This window comes from Phyllobates terribilis, unplaced genomic scaffold, assembly GCF_046119375.1.
Source record: "Phyllobates terribilis strain yellow unplaced genomic scaffold, ASM4611937v1 Scaffold_1__5_contigs__length_1240528914, whole genome shotgun sequence".
Taxonomy (NCBI): domain Eukaryota; kingdom Metazoa; phylum Chordata; class Amphibia; order Anura; family Dendrobatidae; genus Phyllobates; species Phyllobates terribilis.
This window is the reverse complement of record NW_027362761.1, coordinates 585,077,961-585,099,656: the sequence shown is the minus strand read 5'-3', so window position 1 is coordinate 585,099,656 and position 21,696 is coordinate 585,077,961. Positions and strand designations below refer to the sequence as shown.

General features: G+C 45.6%; 2 protein-coding genes across 5 annotated transcripts in view; one reads left to right on the top strand and one right to left on the bottom strand.

The window, feature by feature from the left end:
* Window positions 1-16,195, bottom strand: part of WDR70 (WD repeat domain 70) — a 372,583-nt gene extending 356,388 nt beyond the window's left edge. Inside the window, exon 1 of one of the 3 annotated variants that reach the window (XM_073681819.1) lies at window positions 15,770-16,195. The gene's annotated coding sequence lies outside the window, so the exon portion shown is untranslated. Of the gene's footprint in view, window positions 1-15,687 lie in introns of all 3 variants that reach the window. The other 2 variants (XM_073681803.1, XM_073681812.1) reach the window with 2 other exon arrangements.
* A 43-nt stretch (window positions 16,196-16,238) lies between these two features.
* NUP155 (nucleoporin 155) overlaps window positions 16,239-21,696 on the top strand; it is a 39,447-nt gene continuing 33,989 nt past the window's right edge. For both annotated transcript variants that reach the window (XM_073681789.1, XM_073681780.1), the window contains exons 1-5: window positions 16,239-16,543; window positions 20,329-20,466; window positions 20,709-20,805; window positions 20,977-21,047; window positions 21,142-21,234. In XM_073681789.1, the coding sequence (XP_073537890.1) occupies window positions 16,399-16,543; window positions 20,329-20,466; window positions 20,709-20,805; window positions 20,977-21,047; window positions 21,142-21,234 (544 nt within the window). In that variant the 5' untranslated portion in view covers window positions 16,239-16,398. The remainder of the gene's footprint in view (window positions 16,544-20,328; window positions 20,467-20,708; window positions 20,806-20,976; window positions 21,048-21,141; window positions 21,235-21,696) is intronic.

Sequence of the window (21,696 nt, the reverse complement as noted above, 5' to 3'; positions counted from 1 at the left end):
ATAACAGAGCTATACTGTACTAATACCACTATACAGCCCACATAACAGAGCTATACTGTACTGTACTAATACCACTATACAGTCCACATAACAGAGCTATACTGTACTGTACTAATACCACTATACAGCCCCACATAACAGTGCTATACTGTACTGTACTAATACCACTATACAGCCCACATAACAGAGCTATACTGTACTGTACTAATACCACTATACAGCCCCACATAACAGAGCTATACTGTACTGTACTAATACCTCTATACAGCCCACATAACAGAGCTATACTGTACTGTACTAATACCACTATACAGCCCCACATAACAGAGCTATACTGTACTGTACTAATACCACTATACAGCCCCACATAACAGAGCTATACTGTACTAATACCACTATACAGCCCCACATAACAGAGCTATACTGTACTGTACTAATACCACTATACAGCCCACATAACAGAGCTATACTGTACTGTACTAATACCACTATACAGCCCCACATAACAGAGCTATACTGTACTGTACTAATACCACTATACAGCCCCACATAACAGAGCTGTACTGTACTAATACCACTATACAGCCCACATAAAAGAGCTATACTGTACTGTACTAATACCACTATACAGCCCACATAACAGTGCTATACTGTACTGTACTAATACCACTATACAGCCCCACATAACAGTGCTATACTGTACTAATACCACTATACAGCCCACATAACAGTGCTATACTGTACTAATACCACTATACAGCCCACATAACAGCGCTATACTGTACTAATACCACTATACAGCCCCACATAACAGAGCTATACTGTACTGTACTAATACCACTATACAGCCCACATAACAGAGCTATACTGTACTAATACCACTATACAGCCCCACATAACAGAGCTATACTGTACTGTACTAATACCTCTATACAGCCCCACATAACAGAGCTATACTGTACTGTACTAATACCACTATACAGCCCACATAACAGAGCTATACTGTACTAATACCACTATACAGCCCCACATAACAGAGCTATACTGTACTGTACTAATACCACTATACAGCCCACATAACAGAGCTATACTGTACTAATACCACTATACAGCCCCACATAACAGAGCTATACTGTACTGTACTAATACCACTATACAGCCCACATAACCGTGCTATACTGTACTGTACTAATACCACTATACAGCCCACATAACAGAGCTATACTGTACTGTACTAATACCACTATACAGCCCCACATAACAGAGCTATACAGTACTGTACTAATACCATTATACAGCCCCACATAACAGAGCTATACTGTACTGTACTAATACCACTATACAGCCCCACATAACAGAGCTATACTGTACTGTACTAATACCACTATTAAGCCCACATAACAGCGCTATACTGTACTAATCACTATACAGCCCACATAACAGAGCTATACTGTACTGTACTAATACCACTATACAGCCCACATAACAGAGCTATACTGTACTGTACTAATACCACTATACAGCCCACATAACAGAGCTATACTGTACTGTACTAATACCACTATACAGCCCACATAACAGCTATACTGTACTGTACTAATACCACTATACAGCCCCACATAACAGCGCTATACTGTACTGTACTAATACCACTATACAGCCCACATAACAGAGCTATACTGTACTGTACTAATACCACTATACAGCCCACATAACAGTGCTATACTGTACTGTACTAATACCACTATACAGCCCCACATAATAGAGCTATACTGTACTGTACTAATACCACTATACAGCCCCACATAACAGAGCTATACTGTACTAATACCACTATACAGCCCACATAACAGTGCTATACTGTACTGTACTAATACCACTATACAGCCCACATAACAGAGCTATACTGTACTGTACTAATACCACTATACAGCCCACATAACAGAGCTATACTGTACTGTACTAATACCACTATACAGCCCCACATAACAGAGCTATACTGTACTGTACTAATACCACTATACAGCCCCCCACAACAGAGCTATACTGTACTAATACCACTATACAGCCCACATAACAGAGCTATACTGTACTAATACCACTATACAGCCCCCCATAACAGAGCTATACTGTACTGTACTAATACCACTATACAGCCCCCCATAACAGAGCTATACTGTACTGTACTAATACCACTATACAGCCCACATAACAGCTATACTGTACTGTACTAATACCACTATACAGCCCCCCATGACAGAGCTATACTGTACTGTACTAATACCACTATACAGCCCACATAACAGAGCTATACTGTACTGTACTAATACCACTATACAGCCCACATAACAGCTATACTGTACTGTACTAATACCACTATACAGCCCACATAACAGTGCCATACTGTACTGTACTAATACCACTATACAGCCCCCCATAACAGAGCTATACTGTACTGTACTAATACCACTATACAGCCCACATAACAGAGCTATACTGTACTGTACTAATACCACTATACAGCCCCACATAACAGTGCTATACTGTACTGTACTAATACCACTATACAGCCCCACATAACAGTGCTATACTGTACTGTACTAATACCACTATACAGCCCCACATAACAGTGCTATACTGTACTGTACTAATACCACTATACAGCCCCACATAACAGAGCTATACTGTACTGTACTAATACCACTATACAGCCCACATAACAGAGCTATACTGTACTGTACTAATACCACTATACAGACCACATAACAGCGCTATACTGTACTGTACTAATACCACTATACAGCCCACATAACAGATCTATACTGTACTGTACTAATACCACTATACAGCCCACATAACAGATCTATACTGTACTGTACTAATACCACTATACAGCCCCACATAACAGTGCTATACTGTACTGTACTAATACCACTATACAGCCCCACATAACAGTGCTATACTGTACTGTACTAATACCACTATACAGCCCCACATAACAGTGCTATACTGTACTGTACTAATACCACTATACAGCCCCCCATAACAGAGCTATACTGTACTGTACTAATACCACTATACAGCCCACATAACAGAGCTATACTGTACTGTACTAATACCACTATACAGCCCCACATAACAGTGCTATACTGTACTGTACTAATACCACTATACAGCCCCACATAACAGTGCTATACTGTACTGTACTAATACCACTATACAGCCCCACATAACAGTGCTATACTGTACTGTACTAATACCACTATACAGCCCCACATAACAGTGCTATACTGTACTGTACTAATACCACTATACAGCCCCCCATAACAGAGCTATACTGTACTGTACTAATACCACTATACAGCCCACATAACAGAGCTATATTGTACTGTACTAATACCACTATACAGCCCACATAACAGAGCTATACTGTACTGTACTAATACCACTATACAGCCCCACATAACAGTGCTATACTGTACTGTACTAATACCACTATACAGCCCACATAACAGAGCTATACTGTACTGTACTAATACCACTATACAGCCCACATAACAGAGCTATACTGTACTGTACTAATACCACTATACAGCCCACATAACAGCTATACTGTACTGTACTAATACCACTATACAGCCCCCCATAACAGAGCTATACTGTACTGTACTAATACCACTATACAGCCCCACATAACAGAGCTATACTGTACTGTACTAATACCACTATACAGCCCACATAACAGAGCTATACTGTACTGTACTAATACCACTATACAGCCCACATAACAGAGCTATACTGTACTGTACTAATACCACTATACAGCCCACATAACAGAGCTATACTGTACTGTACTAATACCACTATACAGCCCCACATAACAGAGCTATACTGTACTGTACTAATACCACTATACAGCCCCACATAACAGCGCTATACTGTACTAATACCACTATACAGCCCACATAACAGAGCTATACTGTACTGTACTAATACCTCTATACAGCCCCACAGAGCTATACTGTACTGTACTAATACCACTATACAGCCCACATAACAGTGCTATACTGTACTAATACCACTATACAGCCCACATAACAGTGCTATACTGTACTGTACTAATACCTCTATACAGCCCCACATAGAGCTATACTGTACTGTACTAATACCACTATACAGCCCACATAACAGAGCTATACTGTACTGTACTAATACCACTATACAGCCCACATAACAGTGCTATACTGTACTGTACTAATACCACTATACAGCCCACATAACAGAGCTATACTGTACTGTACTAATACCACTATACTAATACCATTATACAGCCCCACATAACAGAGCTATACTGTACTGTACTAATACCACTATACTAATACCATTATACAGCCCCACATAACAGAGCTATACTGTACTGTACTAATACCACTATACAGCCCACATAACAGAGCTATACTGTACTGTACTAATACCACTATACAGCCCCACATAACAGAGCTATACTGTACTGTACTAATACCATTATACAGCCCCACATAACAGAGCTATACTGTACTGTACTAATACCACTATACAGCCCACATAACAGAGCTATACTGTACTGTACTAATACCATTATACAGCCCCACATAACAGAGCTATACTGTACTGTACTAATACCACTATACTAATACCATTATACAGCCCACATAACAGAGCTATACTGTACTGTACTAATACCACTATACAGCCCACATAACAGAGCTATACTGTACTGTACTAATACCACTATACAGCCCCACATAACAGAGCTATACTGTACTGTACTAATACCACTATACAGCCCCACATAACAGAGCTATACTGTACTGTACTAATACCACTATACTAATACCATTATACAGCCCCACATAACAGAGCTATACTGTACTGTACTAATACCACTATACTAATACCATTATACAGCCCCACATAACAGAGCTATACTGTACTGTACTAATCACTATACAGCCCACATAACAGAGCTATACTGTTATGTACTAATACCTCTATACAGCCCACATAACAGCGCTATACTGTACTGTACTAATACCACTATACAGCCCACATAACAGAGCTATACTGTACTGTACTAATACCACTATACAGCCCCACATAACAGAGCTATACTGTACTGTACTAATACCACTATACAGCCCACATAACAGAGCTATACTGTACTGTACTAATACCACTATACAGCCCCACATAACAGTGCTATACTGTACTGTACTAATACCACTATACGGCCCCACATAACAGAGCTATACTGTACTGTACTAATACCACTATACAGCCCACATAACAGAGCTATACTGTTATGTACTAATACCACTATACAGCCCACATAACAGAGCTATACTGTACTGTACTAATACCACTATACAGCCCACATAACAGAGCTATACTGTACTGTACTAATACCACTATACAGCCCACATAACAGTGCTATACTGTACTGTACTAATACCACTATACAGCCCCACATAACAGAGCTATACTGTACTGTACTAATACCACTATACAGCCCCACATAACAGAGCTATACTGTACTGTACTAATACCACTATACAGCCCCACATAACAGAGCTATACTGTACTGTACTAATACCACTATACAGCCCACATAACAGAGCTATACTGTACTGTACTAATACCTCTATACAGCCCACATAACAGAGCTATACTGTACTGTACTAATACCACTATACAGCCCACATAACAGAGCTATACTGTACTGTACTAATACCACTATACAGCCCACATAACAGAGCTATACTGTACTGTACTAATACCACTATACAGCCCCACATAACAGAGCTATACTGTTATGTACTAATACCACTATACAGCCCACATAACAGAGCTATACTGTACTGTACTAATACCACTATACAGCCCACATAACAGAGCTATACTGTACTGTACTAATACCTCTATACAGCCCCACATAACAGAGCTATACTGTACTGTACTAATACCACTATACAGCCCACATAACAGAGCTATACTGTACCGTACTAATACCACTATACAGCCCCACATAACAAAGCTATACTGTACTGTACTAATACCTCTATACAGCCCACATAACAGAGCTATACTGTACTGTACTAATACCTCTATACAGCCCACATAACAGAGCTATACTGTTATGTACTAATACCACTATACAGCCCACATAACAGAGCTATACTGTACTGTACTAATACCACTATACAGCCCCACATAACAGAGCTATACTGTACTGTACTAATACCTCTATACAGCCCCACATAACAGAGCTATACTGTACTGTACTAATACCACTATACAGCCCACATAACAGAGCTATACTGTACTGTACTAATACCACTATACAGCCCCACATAACAGAGCTATACTGTACTGTACTAATACCACTATACAGCCCACATAACAGAGCTATACTGTACTGTACTAATACCACTATACAGCCCCACATAACAGAGCTATACTGTACTGTACTAATACCACTATACAGCCCACATAACAGAGCTATACTGTACTGTACTAATACCACTATACAGCCCACATAACAGAGCTATACTATACTGTACTAATACCACTATACAGCCCACATAACAGTGCTATACTGTACTGTACTAATACCACTATACAGCCCCACATAACAGTGCTATACTGTACTGTACTAATACCACTATACAGCCCACATAACAGAGCTATACTGTACTGTACTAATACCTCTATACAGCCCACATAACAGTGCTATACTGTACTGTACTAATACCACTATACAGCCCCACATAACAGAGCTATACTGTACTGTACTAATACCACTATACAGCCCCACATAACAGAGCTATACTGTACTGTACTAATACCACTATACAGCCCCACATAACAGAGCTATACTGTACTGTACTAATACCTCTATACAGCCCCACATAACAGAGCTATACTGTACTGTACTAATACCACTATACAGCCCACATAACAGAGCTATACTGTACTGTACTAATACCACTATACAGCCCCACATAACAGAGCTATACTGTACTGTACTAATACCACTATACAGCCCACATAACAGAGCTATACTGTACTGTACTAATACCTCTATACAGCCCCACATAACAGAGCTATACTGTACTGTACTAATACCACTATACAGCCCCACATAACAGAGCTATACTGTACTGTACTAATACCACTATACAGCCCCACATAACAGAGCTATACTGTACTGTACTAATACCTCTATACAGCCCACATAACAGAGCTATACTGTACTGTACTAATACCACTATACAGCCCACATAACAGAGCTATACTGTTATGTACTAATACCACTATACAGCCCACATAACAGAGCTATACTGTACTGTACTAATACCACTATACAGCCCCACATAACAGAGCTATACTGTACTGTACTAATACCACTATACAGCCCACATAACAGCGCTATACTGTACTGTACTAATACCACTATACAGCCCCACATAACAGCGCTATACTGTACTGTACTAATACCACTATACAGCCCCACATAACAGAGCTATACTGTTATGTACTAATACCACTATACAGCCCACATAACAGACCTATACTGTACTGTACTAATACCACTATACAGCCCCACATAACAGCGCTATACTGTACTGTACTAATACCACTATACAGCCCACATAACAGAGCTGTACTGTACTGTACTAATACCACTATACAGCCCACATAACAGAGCTATACTGTACTGTACTAATACCACTATACAGCCCACATAACAGAGCTATACTGTACTGTACTAATACCACTATACAGCCCACATAACAGAGCTATACTGTACTGTACTAATACCACTATACAGCCCACATAACAGAGCTATACTGTACTGTACTAATACCACTATACAGCCCACATAACAGAGCTATACTGTACTGTACTAATACCACTATACAGCCCCACATAACAGTGCTATACTGTACTGTACTAATACCACTATACAGCCCACATAACAGAGCTATACTGTACTGTACTAATACCACTATACAGCCCACATAACAGAGCTATACTGTACTGTACTAATACCACTATACAGCCCACATAACAGAGCTATACTGTACTGTACTAATACCACTATACAGCCCACATAACAGAGCTATACTGTACTGTACTAATACCACTATACAGCCCACATAACAGCGCTATACTGTACTGTACTAATACCACTATACAGCCCACATAACAGCGCTATACTGTACTGTACTAATACCACTATACAGCCCACATAACAGCGCTATACTGTACTAATACCACTATACAGCCCACATAACAGCGCTATACTGTACTGTACTAATACCACTATACAGCCCACATAACAGCGCTATACTGTACTGTACTAATACCACTATACAGCCCACATAACAGCGCTATACTGTACTGTACTAATACCACTATACAGCCCCACATAACAGAGCTATACTGTAGTAATACCACTATACAGCCCACATAACAGCGCTATACTGTACTGTACTAATACCACTATACAGCCCACATAACAGCGCTATACTGTACTGTACTAATACCACTATACAGCCCACATAACAGCGCTATACTGTACTGTACTAATACCACTATACAGCCCACATAACAGCGCTATACTGTACTGTACTAATACCACTATACAGCCCACATAACAGAGCTATACTGTACTGTACTAATACCACTATACAGCCCACATAACAGTGCTATACTGTACTGTACTAATACCACTATACAGCCCCACATAACAGCGCTATACTGTACTGTACTAATACCACTATACAGCCCACATAATAGCGCTATACTGTACTGTACTAATACCACTATACAGCCCACATAACAGCGCTATACTGTACTGTACTAATACCACTATACAGCCCACATAACAGAGCTATACTGTACTGTACTAATACCACTATACAGCCCACATAACAGTGCTATACTGTACTGTACTAATACCACTATACAGCCCCACATAACAGTGCTATACTGTACTGTACTAATACCACTATACAGCCCCACATAACAGAGCTGTACTGTACTAATACCACTATACAGCCCCACATAACAGTGCTATACTGTACTGTACTAATACCACTATACAGCCCCACATAACAGCGCTATACTGTACTGTACTAATACCACTATACAGCCCACATAACAGCGCTATACTGTACTGTACTAATACCACTATACAGCCCACATAACAGCGCTATACTGTACTAATACCACTATACAGCCCACATAACAGCGCTATACTGTACTGTACTAATACCACTATACAGCCCCACATAACAGCTATACTGTACTGTAATAATACCACTATACAGCACACATAACAGAGCTATACTGTACTGTACTAATACCACTATACAGCCCCACATAACAGCTATACTGTACTGTAATAATACCACTATACAGCACACATAACAGTGCTATACTGTACTGTACTAATACCACTATACAGCCCCACATAACAGAGCTATACTGTACTAATACCACTATACAGCCCACATAACAGAGCTATACTGTACTGTACTAATACCACTATACAGCCCCACATAACAACGCTATACTGTACTAATACCACTATACAGCCCCACATAACAGTGCTATACTGTACTGTACTAATACCACTATACAGCACACATAACAGTGCTATACTGTACTGTACTAATACCACTATACAGACCCACATAACAGAGCTATACTGTACTGTACTAATACCACTATACAGCCCCACATAACAGAGCTATACTGTACTGTACTAATACCACTATACAGCCCCACATAACAGAGCTATACTGTACTAATACCACTATACAGCCCACATAACAGTGCTATACTGTACTGTACTAATACCACTATACAGCCCACATAACAGAGCTATATTGTACTGTACTAATACCACTATACAGTCCACATAACAGTGCTATACTGTACTGTACTAATACCACTATACAGCCCCACATAACAGAGCTATATTGTACTGTACTAATACCACTATACAGTCCACATAACAGAGCTATACTGTACTGTACTAATACCACTATACAGTCCACATAACAGCTATACTGTACTGTACTAATACCACTATACAGCCCACATAACAGAGCTATACTGTACTGTACTAATACCACTATACAGCCCACATAACAGAGCTATACTGTACTGTACTAATACCACTATACAGCCCCACATAACAGCGCTATACTGTACTGTACTAATACCACTATACAGCCCCACATAACAGTGCTATACTGTACTGTACTAATACCACTATACAGCCCCACATAACAGTGCTATACTGTACTGTACTAATACCACTATACAGTCCACATAACAGAGCTATACTGTACTAATACCACTATACAGCACACATAACAGAGCTATACTGTACTGTACTAATACCACTATACAGCCCCACATAACAGTGCTATACTGTACTGTACTAATACCACTATACAGCCCACATAACAGAGCTATACTGTACTGTACTAATACCACTATACAGCCCCACATAACAGAGCTATACTGTACTGTACTAATACCACTATACAGCCCACATAACAGAGCTATACTGTACTGTACTAATACCACTATACAGCCCACATAACAGAGCTATACTGTACTGTACTAATACCACTATACAGCCCCACATAACAGTGCTATACTGTACTGTACTAATACCACTATACAGCCCACATAACAGAGCTATACTGTACTGTACTAATACCACTATACAGCCCCACATAACAGTGCTATACTGTACTGTACTAATACCACTATACAGCCCCACATAACAGTGCTATACTGTACTGTACTAATACCACTATACAGCCCCACATAACAGTGCTATACTGTACTGTACTAATACCACTATACAGCCCCACATAACAGTGCTATACTGTACTGTACTAATACCACTATACAGCCCACATAACAGAGCTATACTGTACTGTACTAATACCACTATACAGCCCACATAACAGAGCTATACTGTACTGTACTAATACCACTATACAGCCCCACATAACAGTGCTATACTGTACTGTACTAATACCACTATACAGCCCACATAACAGAGCTATACTGTACTGTACTAATACCACTATACAGCCCCACATAACAGTGCTATACTGTGCTGTACTAATACCACTATACAGCCCCACATAACAGTGCTATACTGTACTGCACTAATACCACTATACAGCCCCACATAACAGTGCTATACTGTACTGTACTAATACCACTATACAGCCCACATAACAGAGCTATACTGTACTGTACTAATACCACTATACAGCCCACATAACAGAGCTATACTGTACTAATACCACTATACAGCCCACATAACAGAGCTATACTGTACTGTACTAATACCACTATACAGCCCCCCTAACAGTGCTATACTGTACTGTACTAATACCACTATACAGCCCACATAACAGAGCTATACTGTACTGCACTAATACCACTATACAGCCCCACATAACAGAGCTATACTGTACTGTACTAATACCACTATACAGCCCACATAACAGAGCTATACTGTACTGTACTAATACCACTATACAGCCCCACATAACAGAGCTATACTGTACTGTACTAATACCACTATACAGCCCACATAACAGTGCTATACTGTACTGTACTAATACCACTATACAGCCCACATAACAGAGCTATACTGTACTGTACTAATACCACTATACAGCCCACATAACAGAGCTATACTGTACTGTACTAATACCACTATACAGCCCCACATAACAGAGCTATACTGTACTAATACCACTATACAGCCCACATAACAGTGCTATACTGTACTGTACTAATACCACTATACAGCCCACATAACAGAGCTATACTGTACTGTACTAATACCACTATACAGCCCACATAACAGTGCTATACTGTACTGTACTAATACCACTATACAGTCCACATAACAGCTATACTGTACTGTACTAATACCACTATACAGCCCCACATAACAGAGATATACTGTACTGTACTAATACCACTATACAGCCCCACATAGCAGAGCTATACTGTACTGTACTAATACCACTATACAGCCCCACATAACAGAGCTATACTGTACTGTACTAATACCACTATACAGCCCACATAACAGTGCTATACTGTACTGTACTAATACCACTATACAGCCCCACATAACAGTGCTATACTGTACTGTACTAATACCACTATACAGCCCCACATAACAGTGCTATACTGTATTGTACTAATACCACTATACAGCCCACATAACAGTGCTATACTGTACTGTACTAATACCACTATACAGCACACATAACAGAGCTATACTGTACTGTACTAATACCACTATACAGCCCCACATAACAGAGCTATACTGTACTGTACTAATACCACTATACAGCCCCACATAACAGAGCTATACTGTACTGTACTAATACCACTATACAGCCCACATAACAGAGCTATACTGTACTGTACTAATACCACTATACAGCCCCACATAACAGTGCTATACTGTACTGTACTAATACCACTATACAGCCCCACATAACAGCGCTATACTGTACTGTACTAATACCACTATACAGCCCCACATAACAGAGCTATACTGTACTAATACCACTATACAGCCCACATAACAGAGCTATACTGTACTGTACTAATACCACTATACAGCCCACATAACAGAGCTATATTGTACTGTACTAATACCACTATACAGCCCCACATAACAGAGCTATACTGTACTGTACTAATACCTCTATACAGCCCACATAACAGTGCTATACTGTACTGTACTAATACCACTATACAGCCCACATAACAGAGCTATACTGTACTGTACTAATACCACTATACAGCCCCACATAACAGAGCTATACTGTACTGTACTAATACCACTATACAGCCCACATAACAGAGCTATACTGTACTGTACTAATACCTCTATACAGCCCACATAACAGTGCTATACTGTACTGTACTAATACCACTATACAGCCCACATAACAGAGCTATATTGTACTGTACTAATACCACTATACAGCCCCACATAACAGAGCTATACTGTACTGTACTAATACCTCTATACAGCCCACATAACAGTGCTATACTGTACTGTACTAATACCACTATACAGCCCACATAACAGAGCTATATTGTACTGTACTAATACCACTATACAGCCCCACATAACAGCTATACTGTACTGTACTAATACCTCTATACAGCCCACATAACAGTGCTATACTGTACTGTACTAATACCACTATACAGCCCACATAACAGAGCTATACTGTACTGTACTAATACCACTATACAGCCCCACATAACAGAGCTATACTGTACTAATACCACTATACAGCCCACATAACAGAGCTATACTGTACTGTACTAATACCACTATACAGCCCACATAACAGAGCTATACTGTACTGTACTAATACCACTATACAGCCCCACATAACAGAGCTATACTGTACTGTACTAATACCACTATACAGCCCACATAACAGAGCTATACTATACTGTACTAATACCACTATACAGCCCCACATAACAGAGCTATACTGTACTAATACCTCTATACAGCCCACATAACAGAGCTATACTGTACTGTACTAATACCACTATACAGCCCACATAACAGAGCTATACTGTACTGTACTAATACCACTATACAGCCCCACATAACAGAGCTATACTGTACTGTACTAATACCACTATACAGCCCACATAACAGAGCTATACTGTACTGTACTAATACCACTATACAGCCCACATAACAGAGCTATACTGTACTGTACTAATACCTCTATACAGCCCACATAACAGAGCTATACTGTACTGTACTAATACCTCTATACAGCCCACATAACAGAGCTATACTGTACTGTACTAATACCACTATACAGCCCACATAACAGAGCTATACTGTACTGTACTAATACCACTATACAGCCCACATAACAGAGCTATACTGTACTGTACTAATACCACTATACAGCCCACATAACAGTGCTATACTGTACTAATACCACTATACAGCCCACATAACAGAGCTATACTGTACTGTACTAATACCACTATACAGCCCACATAACAGAGCTATACTGTACTGTACTAATACCACTATACAGCCCACATAACAGAGCTATACTGTACTAATACCACTATACAGCCCACATAACAGAGCTATACTGTACTGTACTAATACCACTATACAGCCCCACATAACAGTGCTATACTGTACTGTACTAATACCACTATACAGCCCACATAACAGAGCTATACTGTACTGTACTAATACCACTATACAGCCCCACATAACAGAGCTATACTGTACTGTACTAATACCACTATACAGCCCCACATAACAGAGCTGTACTGTACTGTACTAATACCACTATACAGCCCACATAACAGAGCTATACTGTACTGTACTAATACCACTATACAGCCCCCCACAACAGAGCTATACTGTACTAATACCACTATACAGCCCACATAACAGAGCTATACTGTACTGTACTAATACCACTATACAGCCCACATAACAGAGCTATACTGTACTGTACTAATACCACTATACAGCCCCACATAACAGAGCTATACTGTACTGTACTAATACCACTATACAGCCCCACATAACAGAGCTATACTGTACTGTACTAATACCACTATACAGCCCCACATAACAGAGCTATACTGTACTGTACTAATACCACTATACAGCCCCACATAACAGAGCTATACTGTACTGTACTAATACCACTATACAGCCCACATAACAGAGCTATACTGTACTGTACTAATACCACTATACAGCCCACATAACAGTGCTATACTGTACTGTACTAATACCTCTATACAGCCCACATAACAGAGCTATACTGTACTGTACTAATACCACTATACAGCCCACATAACAGTGCTATACTGTACTGTACTAATACCACTATACAGCCCACATAACAGTGCTATACTGTACTGTACTAATACCACTATACAGCCCCACATAACAGAGCTATACTGTACTGTACTAATACCACTATACAGCCCCACATAACAGTGCTATACTGTACTGTACTAATACCACTATACAGCCCACATAACAGAGCTATACTGTACTGTACTAATACCACTATACAGCCCACATAACAGTGCTATACTGTACTGTACTAATACCACTATACAGCCCACATAACAGAGCTATACTGTACTGTACTAATACCACTATACAGCCCACATAACAGTGCTATACTGTACTGTACTAATACCACTATACAGCCCACATAACAGAGCTATACTGTACTGTACTAATACCACTATACAGCCCACATAACAGTGCTATACTGTACTAATACCTCTATACAGCCCACATAACAGAGCTATACTGTACTAATACCTCTATACAGCCCACATAACAGAGCTATACTGTACTGTACTAATACCACTATACAGCCCACATAACAGTGCTATACTGTACTGTACTAATACCTCTATACAGCCCACATAACAGAGCTATACTGTACTGTACTAATACCACTATACAGCCCACATAACAGTGCTATACTGTACTGTACTAATACCACTATACAGCCCACATAACAGTGCTATACTGTACTGTACTAATACCTCTATACAGCCCACATAACAGTGCTACTGTGGTAATACCAGCATACCGCGCCCCCTGTGGTCGGTACAACCTCTTACATACCTGTTGTTGCTCCTGACTGTAGATCTCAGTCGCCGCCTCCACACAGTTCCTGATTCCTTACGGGAAGCGGTAAGGGACACTCTCAGTCTTAGTTTTCGGCGTTTCTTTTCTTAGTGCCTGATCACTGTTCACACACAGCTGCACTTAATGCGCGGAAACCTCGCTTCCTCACAATCTTATAGGTTGCCCTTAATAAACATGGCCGCTACGCCGTTCCCTTCGTCACCTGAGACTCAGCTACAGGGAGCAATAAGGGTCAAACTTAGTATCTATTATTTTCTGATTCCAAGCTGAATTGTCACTTGTTCTTTCCTGATCACAATCGCGCTGTCACCTGTAGTTACAAATAGAAGAAATAGAAATACTAAGTGGAGCGATTGACTGGAGATTGTCCATACTGTTACCTGCCCACATCCAACATGGCCGCCGCACCGACCAATCTCCTAGGAGACGTGACGCCATCATGTTGCACCGCGGGCTGACTGACGGCGCAGGCTTTTGACGTCAGCTTGACTTTGCGCGGTTCCTGCTGTTCACATGCTGTTTTGAACCTCACGTCTTGCTTTCAGTACCTGATTCTTCTATTTGTAACTGAATTAATAGACATATAAGTGTAAAGTGAGGGGAGAATGCCGAGTGCAGCTCCGGGGGCCCCGGCAGCCAGCGCCGCCATGCAGGAAGCACTGGAGGGAGCCGGGAGAGTCATAGAGCGGTTACTGCAGGAGGAGAGAGCCCACCCCGACCTGTCCGACCTCCTCAGCCTCCCGGCGCATAGTAAGTGAGGGGTAGAGGGGTGAGTGAGGAGGAACGGGGGGGGGGGGGGGCAGGGATACGGCTGCTGTACTGGGCAGCGGCCACTGGAGGGGGCAGTAGAGAATGGGTTGAGATAAGGGGGTGGGGGGTGAGGCTAGAGATGGGGGAATGAAGGGCAGAGATGGGTGGGACACATTTGGGAGAGAGTCCAGAGATGGAGGTAGGGATACAGTGGGGAGAGGCCAGAGATGGGGTGGACACAGTGGGGAGAGGCCAGAGATCGGGGTGGACACAGTGGGGAGAGGCCATAAATCGGGGAAGACACAGTGGGGAGAGGCCAGAGATCGGGGAAGACACAGTGGGGAGAGGCCAGAAATCGGGGAGGACACAGTGGGGAGAGGCCAGAGATCGGGGTGGACACAGTGGGGAGAGGCCAGAGATCGGGGTGGACACAGTGGGGAGAGGCCAGAGATCGGGGTGGACACAGTGGGGAGAGGCCAGAAATCGGGGAGGACACAGTGGGGAGAGGCCAGAGATCGGGGAGGACACAGTGGGGAGAGGCCAGAGATCGGGGAGGACACAGTGGGGAGAGGCCAGATATATGGGGGGGGGGGGGCACAGTGGGAAGAGGCCAGATATATGTGGGGGGGTTACAGTGGGAAGAGGCCAGAGATCGGGGAGGACACAGTGGGAAGAGGCCAGAGATCGGGGAGGACACAGTGGGGAGAGGCCAGAGATCGGGGGGGTGGGGACACAGTGGGGAGAGGCCAGAGATCGGGGGGGGGGACACAGTGGGGAGAGGCCAGAGATCGGGGGGGGGGACACAGTGGGGAGAGGCCAGAGATCGGGGGGGGGGGGATACAGTGGGGAGAGGCCAGAGATGGGGGGGGGGGGGATACAGTGGGGAGAGGCCAGAGATGGGGGGGGGGGGATACAGTGGGGAGAGGCCAGAGATGGGGGGAGGGACACAGTGGGGAGAGGCCAGAGATCGGGGGGGGACACAGCAATGGGGAGAGGCCAGAGATGGGGGGTGGGGGGACACAGCAATGGGGAGAGGCCAGAGATGGGGGGTGGGGGGACACAGCAATGGGGAGAGGCCAGAGATGGGGGGTGGGGGGACACAGCAATGGGGAGAGGCCAGAGATCGGGGGGGACACAGCAGTGGGGAGAGACCAGAGCGGTGGGGGGGGGGGACACAGCGGTGGGGGGGGGGGACACAGCAGTGGGGAGAGGCCAGAGATGGGGGGGTCACAGTGGGGAGAGGCCAGAGATCGGGGGGTGGGACACAGTGGGGAGAGGCCAGAGATCGGGGGGGGGGGGGACACAGTGGGGAGAGGCCAGAGATCGAGGGGTGGGGGGACACAGTGGGGAGAGGCCAGAGATCGGGGGGCGGCACAGTGGGGAGACGGGGGGGGGGGACAGTGGGAAGAGGCCAGAGATCGGGGGGGGGGACACAGCAGTGGGGAGAGGCCAGAGATGGGGGGTGGGGGGACACAGCAATGGGGAGAGGCCAGAGATGGGGGGTGGGGGGACACAGCAATGGGGAGAGGCCAGAGATCGGGGGGGACACAGCAGTGGGGAGAGGCCAGAGCGGTGGGGGGGGGGACACAGCAGTGGGGAGAGGCCAGAGATCGGGTGGGGGGGGGGGGCGACACAGCAGTGGGGAGAGGCCGGAGATGGGGGGGGGTCACAGTGGGGAGAGGCCAGAGATCGGGGGGTGGAACACAGTGGGGAGAGGCCAGAGATCGGGGGGGGGGGGGACACAGTGGGGAGAGGCCAGAGATCGAGGGGGGGGGGACACAGTGGGGAGAGGCCAGAGATCGGGGGGCGGCACAGTGGGGAGACGGGGGGGGGGACAGTGGGGAGAGGCCAGAGATCGGGGGGGGGTGGACACAGTGGGGAGACGGCAGAAATCGTGGGGGGGGGACAGTGGGGAGAGGCCAGAGATCAGCGGGGGGACAACACAGCAGTGGGGAGAGGCCAGAGATCGGGGGGTGGGACAGTGGGGAGAGGCCAGAGATGGGGGGGACACAGTGGGGAGAGGCCAGAGATGGGGGGGACACAGTGGGGAGAGGCCAGAGATGGGGGGGGACGGCAGTGGGGAGAGGCCAGTGATCGGGGGGGGCAGTGGGGAGAGGCCAGAGATCGGGGGTGGGGCACAGTGGGGAGAGGCCAGAGATCGGGGGGGGGGCCACAGTGGGGAGAGGCCAGAGATCGGGGGGGGGGGCCACAGTGGGGAGAGGCCAGAGATCGGGGGGGGGGCCACAGTGGGGAGAGGCCAGAGATCGGGGGGGGGGGGGGGGACAGCAATGGGGAGAGGCCAGAGATCGGGGGGGAACGACACAGTGGGGAGAGGCCAGAGATCGGGGGGGGGGGGGGGGGGCACAGTGGGGAGAGGCCAGAGATCGGGGGGGTTTACAGCAATGGGGAGATGCCAGAGATCGGGGGGGTGGGGGACAGCAATGGGGAGAGGCCATAGATCGGGGGGGGGTCACAGTGGGGAGAGGCCAGAGATCGGGGGGGGGACACAGTGGGGAGAGGCCAGAGATCGGGGGGGGGGGACACAGTGGGGAGAGGCCAGAGATCGGGGGGGGGGGACACAGTGGGGAGAGGCCAGAGATCGGGGGGGGGGGCACAGTGGGGAGAGGCCAGAGATCGGGGGGGTTTACAGCAATGGGGAGATGCCAGAGATCGGGGGGGGGGGGACAGCAATGGGGAGAGGCCATAGATCGGGGGGGGGACACCGTGGGGAGAGGCCAGAGATCGGGGGGGGGACACAGTGGGGAGAGGCCAGAGATCAGGGGGGGGGGACACAGTGGGGAGAGGCCAGAGATCGGGGGGGGGGCACAGTGGGGAGAGGCCAGAGATCGGGGGGGGGGGGCACAGTGGGGAGAGGCCAGAGATCGGGGGGGGGGGGGCACAGTGGGGAGAGGTCAGAGATCGGGGGGGGTTACAGCAATGGGGAGATGCCAGAGATCGGGGGGGTGGGACAGCAATGGGGAGAGGCCAGAGATCGGGGGGGGGGGACAGCAATGGGGAGAGGCCAGAGATCGGGGGGGGGGACACAGTGGGGAGAGGCCAGAGATCGGGGGGGGGGGGACACAGTGGGGAGAGGCCAGAGATCGGGGGGGGGGGACACAGTGGGGAGAGGCCAGAGATCGGGGGGGACGGGACACAGTGGGGAGAGGCCAGAGATCGGGGGGGGGGGGGACACAGTGGGGAGAGGCCAGAGATCGGGGGGGGGGGACACAGTGGGGAGAGGCCAGAGATCGGGGGGGGGGACACAGTGGGGAGAGGCCAGAGATCGGGGGGGGGGGGGGGCACAGTGGGGAGAGGCCAGAGATCGGGGGGGGGGGGGACACAGTGGGGAGAGGCCAGAGATCGGGGGGGGGGGACACAGTGGGGAGAGGCCAGAGATCGGGGGGGGGGGACAGTGGGGAGAGGCCAGAGATCGGGGGGGGGGGGACACAGTAGGGAGAGGCCAGAGATCGGGGGGGGACGACACAGTGGGGAGAGGCCAGAGATCGGGGGAGGACACAGTGGGGAGAGACCAGAAATATGGAGGGGAGACAGTGGGGAGAGAGACCAGAGATATGGGGGCGATGACTCATGGGGTAGAAGGGTGAGCATGGGGTAATGGGAAAGAGACGGGAGAAGATCGGGCAGCAGAGGAGAGAGAGGCCATAGAGGAGGAGATGATGGATTGTGTGTATTTTTGGTATCTTCCGTGGATATAAGCTTTGTCTCCGCTGATCGTCTCCTGCTTCTTCCTCCTCTCAGATATTACTTATTGTCTTCTCCTGCAGATTGTCCTACGGTGTCAGGAATGACGGAGATGGATTACCCCCTGCAGGGCCCGAGCCTGATGAGCATCCCCAGCCTCCCGGAGCTGAGTGCCATCCGCAGAGTGCCGCTCCCCCCGGAGCTGGTAGAGCAGTTTGGACGTATCCTTGTATATACTGTATACACTTATAGATACTGTATAACTTCTGTTACGCAGCAGAGACCCCCAGATGGTGAAGTGTTAGATGAGCGTTCTCGGGGTCTCCTGTGCTGGACACGTCCGCCGGTTCTTCACAGTGACTTTCTGGCTACGGGTAGACAGGGTGGGCTTTGCGGGGACCCTCTGCCTGACAGCTGTGGTGTTCCCAGCACTGTATTGTTGCTCCTTACATCAGAGCTGTAGGGATGCAGTGTAATTGTATGATGGGTGTATTCCCCGAGATCAGCCGGGCATGGCTAACGATCGACAGCGATATATTCATGTGGAACTACCAGGAGGGGTACGTATAGAGGACGAGAGGTGACGGGTGCACGACAGAGAAAGCGTCACATACTGTTGGGGCATGCTGAGGGTTGTAGTCTTACAGCAGGTTGCACTGATATTGAAGCTGATTAACTGTTGTTTCTTTGTCTTGGTATAAAATGCCTAAAAGCCTGATTTATTTTAATAGATGCGACGTCGCTTATTTCGATGGCCTCAGCGAGACGATCCTTTCTGTTGGGCTTGTGAAGCCGAAGGAAGGTGAGCGAGGAAGGAGCGGCTCCTGTGTCTGGGGAGGTCTGGAGACGACACACGGAGCAGCTGTCACTTCGGCCTTTGTGTTTGTGTCTTCCAGGTATTTTCCAGCCTCACATTCGCTATTTGCTGGTTCTCGCGACTCCTGTGGACGTCGTTATTTTAGGAGTCAGCTTCGCCAATTTGCAGACAGGTCAGTTTTAGTGATGAGCGAGTATGTTTTGTTAACCCTTTCGCCAAGTATGCTCGGCCGAGCACCGAGTATTTATAGCGTGCTCGGGCTTTAAATTTTCGTCGCTCCGTGAACATGATTTGCGACTGTTTGACAGATTTAATACATGTGAGGAATGCCTGTTTTTCCAGCATTCCTCACATGTATTAAATCTGTCAAACAGTCGCAAATCATGTTCACGGAGTGACGACGAAAATTTAAAGCCCGAGCACGCTATAAATACTCGGTGCTCTGCCCAGCATAGTCAGTGTACAACGGCCAATGTCCATGCTATTAGAAGGGTCTTTTTTTATAATCGATTTTATGGGAATATTGTTGCAAGTTCTCTTCTATTCATAGGATGTGGGATAACTTGCTGATCACTGGGGGTCCCAGCAGTCGAACTCACTTTATTCATTGTCTATGGGATAGAAAGAAATAGCC